At 39.8% G+C, this 10,088-nt stretch overlaps 1 protein-coding gene across 1 annotated transcript; it reads left to right on the top strand.

Moving 5' to 3' along the window:
• Positions 1 to 2,883: 2,883 nt before the first annotated feature.
• Positions 2,884 to 9,881, top strand: GIN1 (gypsy retrotransposon integrase 1). The gene is made up of 7 exons (XM_009072459.1): positions 2,884 to 3,022; positions 3,917 to 4,110; positions 5,585 to 5,890; positions 6,560 to 6,748; positions 6,844 to 7,011; positions 7,470 to 7,758; positions 9,592 to 9,881. The coding sequence occupies exons 1-7, from the start codon at positions 2,884 to 2,886 to the stop codon at positions 9,879 to 9,881; spliced, it is 1,575 nt and encodes a 524-aa protein (XP_009070707.1).
• Positions 9,882 to 10,088: the final 207 nt, after the last annotated feature.

The following is a 10,088-nucleotide window of genomic DNA, read 5'->3' as shown; positions in this document are numbered from 1 at the left end:
CCTGCTGCCATCACCCGCCGTGCTGCCCGGGCCCCGCAGCCTGTAGGGCGGTCCCAGGTTGGAAGGTGTCTGAGGGGTTCGCGGCTCTGCCAAACGCTGCTCCGTCGTGCGCTGCCCGGGGGGGACGTAGGCGAGTGTGACCGTCTGATGTACAGGTGTTTGGGAAAGCAATATTCCGGGCTCCACAGGGAACTCCTGTTTTTGGTAGGAATCGCCGGCAGTGGTAGGGAAATTGGAAGAAAGCTGGGTTAAAGGGACAGTTCTGCGGCTAGCACTGTGATTGTGCAGGGGAGAAAATGGGCGTTTCAAGGTAAAAGAGCCCAGTGTTAGCAGGTGTGACTGTTTTGGCTAAGACGCGAAAGCAAAAAGAGCCTGGCTGGGTGAAAGTTTCCTTCTCTTTGCCAAAATACTTCACTTGACTGTAAAGTGATGTATTCTTTTCCATCTTCAAAGGTATTAAAAACCGATTACTGATTTTGCATCTTTGATTTTTAGACTACCAGATGCATGATGAATATTGATAGAGGTAGCATATGAATGATCTAAATAAATAATAAAGCCAAGGGATTTTTAAATTTGTTATTTTCTGTGTTGTTTTGGTTTTGGTTTGGTATTCCTGTGCTGGTCTGGTTTGGTTTTTTTGAGACTGGTCCAAACAAAGTAAATTAGTTACCGGGGAAAGATCAGCAGGGAGACAGGAAACTGGATATCCAGGAGGGATGCTCATGTAATGTTGTCCAGTAAGATCGCAATCCAGCAGAGTGTTGAAGTGCTTAACACTTTGCTGGATCAGAATCCTACTAAATTATGGCTATTACATAATGCATTCTTTCTTCATTGGCTTGCCTAAGCTCTTCCAAACTCTTCTAGCAGAAACTGCCCTTGCAGACATGAGGATAAGGTTTGTGTTGAGCTGAAGTGGAGGCTGCAGTCCTGCTCAGATATGTCTTAGTACTGTGCAATTTCATTTTGTTAAAGTCAGTGACTCTGTACTATGTGGAGAATATTCACTGCTTCAGGCAAGAGTTTAAAAAGTACTGGAAGAGTAAAGGTTGTTGTGGAACATCTTTTCTTGCCATCTGTGAAAGTCTGTGTCAAGCTAAAACAGTCCATCATCCCTATGGTTAAGTGGCAAGTCACACCTGGATAGTTTTGGCTTCAGACCATGCAGGGGTAACTTAGATGCAGGGCTGGCCTTCAGGAGAGCCCTGAGTGGCAGATGGGATTTTCTAATTGCCCTTTAGTGCTCTTTTACTGTCAGCAATACTGGTTGACTTCTTATAAACAACAGAAACTTGAATTTTATCACAGTAGCCTCACCAATCACTTTTCTGTTGTTAGTTATCCGATTTACTACTCAGTGGATTGGTTTCATGTGCTATCAGACAGAAATTTACAGGAAAGTACTGTGTCAGAACAGTACTGTGTTCTGGCTCTTCTCCTCCCCTGTTCTGAAATGCCATCTTTCCTCACAGGCCATGTGTGCATCTGTGCTAGTTCTCTCAGGTATGAGAACTTTACTTTAAAACAGTAATGTTGTGTGACAAGAGACTTGGCTGGGTTTTAAGTTTGTAGAAAGTGAAGTATTCAGTGGGGCAAAGGTCTTGTCACATTTTGAATGTGAAGTTCCTGCCAGAACTGATAACACAGCAGTGCTTAGCCCAATTGCACATGTAGAATATGTTATTTTATAAATAACATGTGGCACTTTATCTTCTGGGAGGAACAGAGTAAATAACAGCAGCATAATCACTCTTCAGGGTGACCTCCTTCTCACCACCAATCAAGGTGTGTGAGAATCTGTAAACTGAAAAATAGACTTCTTGGCTTACACATTTGTCTTTCACATAGCATCACCACATAGTGAGATAACATGTGTTCCAGATGCAGTGGATGCTGTCACTTCCCTGTAATTAGATGTCACTTAGCAGGTATGGCAGACAAACTAGTTACTGGTTTTACCAGGCTGTGAGTTGTCACAGTCTTCAACTGGGATACTGGCAGCATAAGGAAGAAATTTGCTTGATGCCATGGATAACTGGCATTCATTATGAAATTGTGGCATGGCAGACCCCAAGCCTGATCCTGCTCTCTCGGGTGCGGATGAGAGCAGGATCAAACTGCTGTTTCATCTACATCTTCATTGCTGGTGGAACACATTTGGAAGAAAATAATCACTGAAATCATGTAGAGCCTGCATGAATTATCCTGCCTGTGAATATCTGATTTTCATTAACTAATTATTTTATGGTGTTCTTGCTAGATCCAAACATTTCCTATATCAGTGACCCATTTTACTAACGACATTTTAGCTTATTAATGTGATCAGGGAAGTCGCCTGTGTCAGGGAATCAATTGTTACCTTGCATGCAGAGGCTGGTTTGGAACTTCAGAATCTAATTGTCAGATGAATTAATGAACAATATAAATTTCTGTCAGTTTCTATCTTGGAAGTTGCTTTTTCTGTTGTCTGTGTGGGTTTTCTTCGACTAGGGTGGATCTTGGGACACAGCCAATCTCCAGCACACCTGAATTTGAGGGCTATTCAAAGGTTTAAGAAGAGCAATTTCTCTCACTCTGGTCTCACTTTCTGCCCCTATCCAATGAATATAATAGAAGTCCCTATTGTGTGGAAATGTTAAAATACAGTTTGACAAAAACAACTCTCCTTAGAATAAAATTAGTGTTTCAAGCAGTGTTCCATATTGCTTAAGCTGATAGCAAGGGGATATCAAGAGCATTGCAGTGGATGTTGTAACATGGTCTTAGATGCTACATTGCCAAGATGCCTCTGAACAACAAAGAAATCAGTGGAAACTGAAGACCTGCTCCTCTCACAATTGCTCCATCTAATAAATTATGTGCATTTTGTTCAGGTTGGCAATGGTTCGCAGTGGGAAAAACCGTGGACTCCACCTGAAACAGATTGCATACTACAAGAGAACAGGGGAATATCATCCCACAACATTACCAAGTGAAAGAAGTGGAATCAGGAGAGCAGCCAAAAAATTTGTTTTCAAAGGTAAAAATTTTATCTCAAATTACTCTGAAAATAGATTTTTAGCTGAAGATTTGCTGATAGGAAAAAGAAGTGGCATCTTGCTCTGCAGCATTCTGGGATTTTTTGAATATACATTCTCTATGAAACAAATACTCTGCATATCCCTGTTTAATATATAACAGGATGGGTATGGAAATAGAAACTAGATCTGCTTTAGTCCATTCCAGGAGGGATTTATGTATCTATCTGAAAGCCAAATCTTGTTCTACATACTGCAGAAATATATAGCCATTGCAATCCATAATTCAGAGGATCACAGAGGAGGAATTCAGACCTGCAGCTGAGGATAAGGAATGCTCCACTGGTCTGGAGGATGCTGTGTATGACTAGGCAGAAGTGCAAGGATGACTTTGCCATCATCGCCTTAGAGACTCCGGGCCCTTGCCAGTTTTATTGCAGCCCTCAGGGGAGGTGTATGAGCCTTTGTAGTCTGCTGTGCTCTCTCAATCCCATCAAACCTGCCAAGTCTATGTGGAGAGAAGGCAGGGATGAGTTAAAGCTGAGAATCGTGGTGTCAGGTTGCTGGCAGGCACACAACAACTCAAACAGCAAATTCTTAGCACTCCTACCTCCCCTTTCCACCCCTGGCCTTAGCCTGTATTTCAGTCAGACTTCCTGTGGAAAAGTTGTTTGCCAGGATGGCTTGCCCTTGTAACTCCTCATGTCCATATTAATAAAAAATAGGTGAACTAATGGCTTTTTGGAGGAAATAATTAAAGTATTTGTAAATAGAAAGCTGAATTTATGCCGAGGTGAATTGAAGTTACTGTAACAAATTCTGTTTGGAATCTTGCCCAAGAAGCATGCCAAGAAAAAGCACTTGCATATAATTTGCTGGTACTTTTCTTCTTTCAGAAAATAAATTGTTCTATGTTGGAAAAGATGGAAAGCAAATGCGCATGGTAGTTGTTTCAGATGAAGAGAAGAAAAAGGTGCTTGAGAAATGCCATGAAAATGCTGCTGGCACTCATCATGGTATAACAAGGACGCTGACTTTAGTGGAGTCTAATTACTACTGGACCTCTGTAACAAATGATGTCAAGCAGTGGGTATGGTCTTATAGCTGCAGGATATTATTTTTATGTACTATGTTAGAAATGCTTTGTAATCCTATGACTTTCATAGAATCATAGAATATATCATAAAGTCCAGCCCTCCGGTGGTTACTAGACCATGGCACTAAGTGCCACATCCAATCTCATCTTGAAAATCTCCAGGCACAGTGAATCCACCACCTCCCTGGGCAGCCCATTCCAATGCCTGATTACTCTCTCCATAAAAAAGTCTCTTACTAATATCCAATCTAAACCTGCCCTGGCAGAGCTTGAGTCTGTGCCCTCTTGTCCCACTGCTGGTTGCCTGGGAGAAGAGACCAACTCTCACCTGACTGCAACCTCCTTTCAGGGAGTTGTAGAGGGTGAGTGTAAGGTCTCCCCTGAGCCTCCTCTTCTCCAGGCTAAACAGCCCCAGCCTTTCCTCATCAGACTTGTGCTCATAGGACCTTTATACAGCAAGTACCTATACTATTTTGTGATGAGGAAATGTGAGCTTACAGCACACTGTAAATGGTCGTCTTGGCAGTGCATGGAGTTCCCTTTTTACTGTTTTGCTACTGCCCACGTGGCTTGCACACCGCTGTACGTTGCAAGGTGGTGAGGAGCCATACTGCCTTTTAGTGTGCAAGGCACATCTACTCTTTGAGAGTGGCTTCTCCTGCAAGGACTCTTCCATATCTTCATTAGGATGCAGTGTATCATCCTGAGGGTGTGTGTAGCTGCTAGCACATAAAAATATGAAAATGATGCCTCTGCCTTACAATGAGGTGTGTTCAGGAAGTAGTTAAACAAATCACTGCTTGGGAAAGTTCCTTCTCCTTCACCCAAAGATAATGGACATTGTTCCCTGGCAGAATTTGATCCTTGAGAAAACTGTATTTAAATGTCCTTTAAGGCCAAATTACTGTTGCTATCAGCTTGCTGCACTACCTGAATACTTTGGGTTCATGTGCAACTGTAACATGAACTGAAAATGAGTCTTTGCTTTCAATTCAGATTGGACAAAGGGGCTCTGTCCTGTTGATAAAGGTGATCCATGTTATGCGTGGAAGATTATGTATAATGCTGGTGGTTTTCAGCTACACCATACATAGCTGAACCAAAAGGGGAATGTTTGGGACTTTCTTTTGATCCCACATGCTTCATACTTCCTTTAATTTTCACAGGTGGTAGTGGATTTTAAAATGTATACTGTGGACTGGAAAGAACACAGTGCTTTCGGGATGGAGAGGGCTGATCTATGAATTCCTGCACATGTCCCTTTCCCGGCCTTTGCTGTTATTTGGGTTTATTTTGGTTTTATACTGGGCCTGAAAAATCTAAGGGTAAAAAATTGTAAGAAATTTCTGACTAGGTACATTGTCTGCTATGACCTAATTTACAGAGGAATAGTGGAGATCAGTGATAATTTTCTTAAACCTTTACCATCACTTTTTATTGATAACATCTTCCCTGATGTTTTCACTAGGTGTATGCTTGCCGGCACTGCCAAGAGGCAAAAAACACAACAACCACAGTGCCCAAACTACACCCTATCAAAGCAGAGGACCCATGGACAGCAGTCACTATAGACCTAATGGGACCTTTCACTGTTACTAACAGAAGTCACAAATACATCATAATTATGACAGATCTGCTTACAAGATGGACTGTTATCTTACCACTGCATGACACTTCAGCAGCTGAAATTGCTAAGGCAATCATAAATGTATTTTTCTTGTATGGACCACCTCAAAAAATGCCTACTGATCAAGGGAAGGAGCTTGTTTATCAGGTAAATATTTACATGGCTGGTGTATCTTGGTTTTTTCCTCCAAGAAAAAAGACATTTTCTCCTATATTGTGTTTGAATTTTAAATGATTTTTGAGGAAGACTTCAGTATTTTTAATTGAGCAAATTAAAAACAAGCACAAACAGAATATAACCAATTATTTGCAATTGTAGCATTATGCAACATTTCCCAAGGCTTTACTCTTTGGATAAAGAGCAAAGCAAAATTATTTCCTGTCAGTCATAATGCAAGTTTTGTCACTCACTTGAACTGGCACAAGTTTTCACACTCTGCTGTGTTGTATTTCATTCATCCCTATTGTCCAGTCTAGCTAATAGCTAAGGGTGGTTTTGACATTGGCCTATAGTGATTGTGAAGAACTTATCACACTTTGATCCTCTCAGAGATGATAAAATCATCAGACTGGGATAAGGAGGAAATGACAAATTGAGTTAGAGACAGAAATATGGCTAGGAACCATCAATTACTGGCTCCTAAGCCATACTTACTCCTTTAGCTCCCATTCACAACCTTGGAGTGTTTGATGCCAGTATGTGTGACTTTTAGTCACCATCATACCAGCAAAAGGGATAGAAAACTGATTTTATTTACTTGAAATGGGAAACAGAAGAGGAGAAATGTTCACTAATTGTGTTCTTTTTCTTTTGAAGATAAATGAAGAACTGTTTGCACTGTTTGGAATGAAACAAATTGTGTTGTCTTATCCTCAGACAGATGATATAAATGAAAGAATGTCCAAGACAATCAAAGCTTTCCTTAACAAGTACTGCATTGACCATGCAAATGATTGGGATGAACATTTGTCTGCTATTGCCTATGCTTTCAATTTGACAAATTTGGTATGTGAAGGTTCTTCCTATTTTGACTGAAGTGTCTCAAAATGCCTGCAAAGCTGTGTGGTAAATTTCCTTGCTTTTGGTTCACATTTAAATAGGAGCCAGATCAAGCCACACCGTATTTCCAGATGTTTAATCGTAGCCCACATGTTGTTGAGCCAATGAATCTATGTGCGGAAGGGGGATACAGTATATTTGCTGAAATACTTGAAGCAACCAAAAACATGAGTCAAGCACTGGAAGAAGAGAAAACCTCAGATTGCCAGGTAAATGTTATTATGTATTCAAACTTTACTAGGTAAGAAGACTGAAGATAAAAAAAGTGGAAAGGCTTGAAGCACACAGTATAACTAACCTGTTAAAACAATGTGGGGTTTTGTGTGGTGGTTTTTAGTTTGTTATCTTTCCCCTGTGATCCCTGGATTTCAGTGTAATAAATCTCAGATATAGTTGCAAGGAGTAACCTTAAGAGATGTAGTGTCAAGAGTTTACTGTTTCTGACTTAGAGGGCTTGTATCTAAAGAAGCTGAAAGCTACTGCCTATAGACTGTTGATTTATGAAGATAAAATCAATTTCTTCATAACTCTTCAACCCCACATAATAATGATTTATACACATCCAAACCCACTCAATGTTATGCTTCTACACTGTTAACCAGTGCTAGGAAAATGCATAATTACTCTTGGAAAAAAGAAAATGTGATTCATATGTATCTTCCTGCAGGTGGAGAAAAACACTTCAGATGAAGAAAAGATCAGAAACAAAATCACAGCCAAAAGGAAGCCAAAACAATTAAATACAATTCAACTTAAAGTTGGTCATGAAGTGCTCAGGCAGAGAAAAAACTGGTGGAAAGATGGTCATTTCCAGTCGGAATGGGTTGGTCCTTGTATTATAGATTATATCACAGATAATGGTTGTGCAATATTAAGAGATGCCACAGGATCCAGGTTGAAAAGACCCATCAAGATGTCTCACCTCAAGCCATACATAAGGGAGTCCAGTGAAAAAGGTGTATATGTGTATTTTTAAATTTTTATTTATATTTTATATACATGTAAAAAAGTTGAGGCTTTTTAGTTTTGTTTTTTTAACTTCTCTGTCATGTCTTAGTGTTAGGTTGTCAGAATGAACAAGTATCATTCATTTAACCAGTGGAAATTAAATTAACACTACATAATAATAATTGTAGATTTCAGTAAGGAGAACAGTGAGTATGAGTGACATCAAACCTGTGCAGAGCATGGAACAGAGCTAATGAATCATGTTTACAGTCATTTTGAAGTAGCCCCTGTTGAAGTTGCTTCTAATGTCTGGTTTGGCCCTATTTGAGCTGGCTGATGAAAACATGCTAGAAGTATAAGCAGGCTAAAGAGTATTCAAAGAGGTTTTCTGACTGTGTTTCTCTTTTGATGTAGACAGGGTTCACATTTATTTTGCTTGTGCAATGGAAACTTTTTTTTTTTTTTGCTTAGTTTGACTAGTGCAGATGGTACATGCTTGGACTTTTTTTTTTCTTACAATATCATCTTCTAAAGCCTCAAAATAGAAAGACTACATCAGAAAACTGATTTTTTAATAGTTTGGTTTAAATTGTGCTACTGAAGAAGAAAATATGTTTCTCTTACCAGAGCAAATAAATTTGTCATGCTCTGCAGTAGGATGGCCAGAAATTCCCAAAGATTTGGGTAATCAACTGCTGCTCTTGCTCTGAGACATGTAGTGTGTTCTTTTGCACTGGTGCTATGTTAGGTGCCAGCTGTTTCTTTTCTATTGATGCAGTCTTTGAGTCACCACAGGCATTTTGAGGAAAATAAATTCCCAGTGTTTAGAAGACTTCTGTCACAGAACAAGCTTCTTTTTGCTTCAGGGCTCTTGAAAAGCAGAAGAATTCCCACCCTATTGGCATGTGTGGTTAAGCTTTGAATCTCAAAAATGCATTAACTACATTGAAGTGATAATTTTTTCCATCATCTCTTAAAGCTGAGGGATTTACTAAGCTGAAACTAATTCTGGAATCTCATGTAAGAAGCTGATATTTATGCCAGTTGTCAGTTACCGATTTTATAACCAAGATACCGATTTCATGTCACATCTCCAGGCCACTGCTTTTGCTGTTGGACAATCACTCTGTGCCCTCTAGTTCCTCATTAAATTGCTGGTGCATGAGGAGGAAGTTGCATGCATATCAAGCATGCAGATTGCCTACGGCTATTACCTATATAAGTTCAGAAAATTGTGTCACTGTATAGAAAGTTAAAAGTAGTTGACTTTGTAGTATTGGAGCCTAATATTCAGTTTACCACTGAATATTGCAGAAGCAGTACATAAACATAGTTTCTTCCCTTTTCCAGGAAGTGACTGTCTTGATTTTATCTGGGATAGAGTTTGGTTTCTTTTTATTTCTTTTGGTTTTTTAGCTACTTTATTTACTTTTTTTCGACTTTTTATGGCTTAAAGAGGCCTGCTGTGTTGCATTAAGATTTCTCAGCAAGAGCCTGAAGAAATCACATTTCTCAGTGTGCAGCACCAATGAAGGAATCTGCATGTCCATTCATTTAAGGTATGAGCTCATTAGGTGACCGTGACAGACATTAAGCCAGTCATCGACCTAGCTAAGAAGAACTCTCAATGTGGGACATTGCAAGCATTATTTTGCAGATGTAATGACAGGCAGTCAAACATTTGATGCTCAGGAAAATTAGGAAATTCACATTTTCATTCTGCTGTCACTCAAACATTCTTATTCTCTTGTGGCAATTGTTATGAACAGTGTTAGCACCTCACTAACATTTCAACTATGGCTTTCGAAGGATCTGATTTAATGGCTACTTTCCTTTTACAGACAACCATTACTGTCTACAAGGTCCAGTAGTTGTTGACCATGACTATATTGGCTTATCTGAAAGATCCAATAATTCAAACCAAGAAGACTCTATTGCTGGAGAAGAAATAAATACCTCCTCAAGAGATGTCATGTCTGCTGTACAGATTCCACCGGCAGCCTGCAAAGACCAAGAATCAAAACACGAGTCTGAGCTGAGAGAAGATCATAGCATTGAATCAAACACTGCAAAGCCAGAGCAATGGTCTTCACCTTGTTGGACACTTCAGACCAAGATGGAGGATACTTAAGCATAGCCTTGTGTCACATTTCATTGCCAAACTGTTTGGAACTACTGTGGCAGACTGAAAAGGAAAAGTAATGGCTCCAAATTCCTTATCCAAGTCCACTTTATGTATATGAGAGTGCTGCAGGTGTCCACTGGCTAATTTGCATTGGAATTAAGAAGAAAATGCTCTGCTACCAAAAAAAATAGGCAAAATCTAGTAAAAGCACAT

The sequence above is a fragment of the Acanthisitta chloris genome, unplaced genomic scaffold (genome assembly GCF_000695815.1).
Source record: "Acanthisitta chloris isolate BGI_N310 unplaced genomic scaffold, ASM69581v1 scaffold44763, whole genome shotgun sequence".
Taxonomy (NCBI): domain Eukaryota; kingdom Metazoa; phylum Chordata; class Aves; order Passeriformes; family Acanthisittidae; genus Acanthisitta; species Acanthisitta chloris.
The sequence above is the reverse complement of the archived record's forward strand: the minus strand, read 5'-3'. Positions and strand labels throughout refer to the sequence as shown.

Excerpts from the sequence above, each read along its gene's own strand:
- GIN1 (XM_009072459.1), top strand. The coding sequence starts at position 2,884 with ATGGTTCGCAGTGGGAAAAACCGTGGACTCCACCTGAAACAGATTGCA. Across the intron at positions 4,111-5,584 it reads CAAATGATGTCAAGCAGTGG|GTGTATGCTTGCCGGCACTG; the intron begins GTATGGTCTTAT and ends TGTTTTCACTAG. Across the intron at positions 7,012-7,469 it reads AGAAAACCTCAGATTGCCAG|GTGGAGAAAAACACTTCAGA; the intron begins GTAAATGTTATT and ends ATCTTCCTGCAG.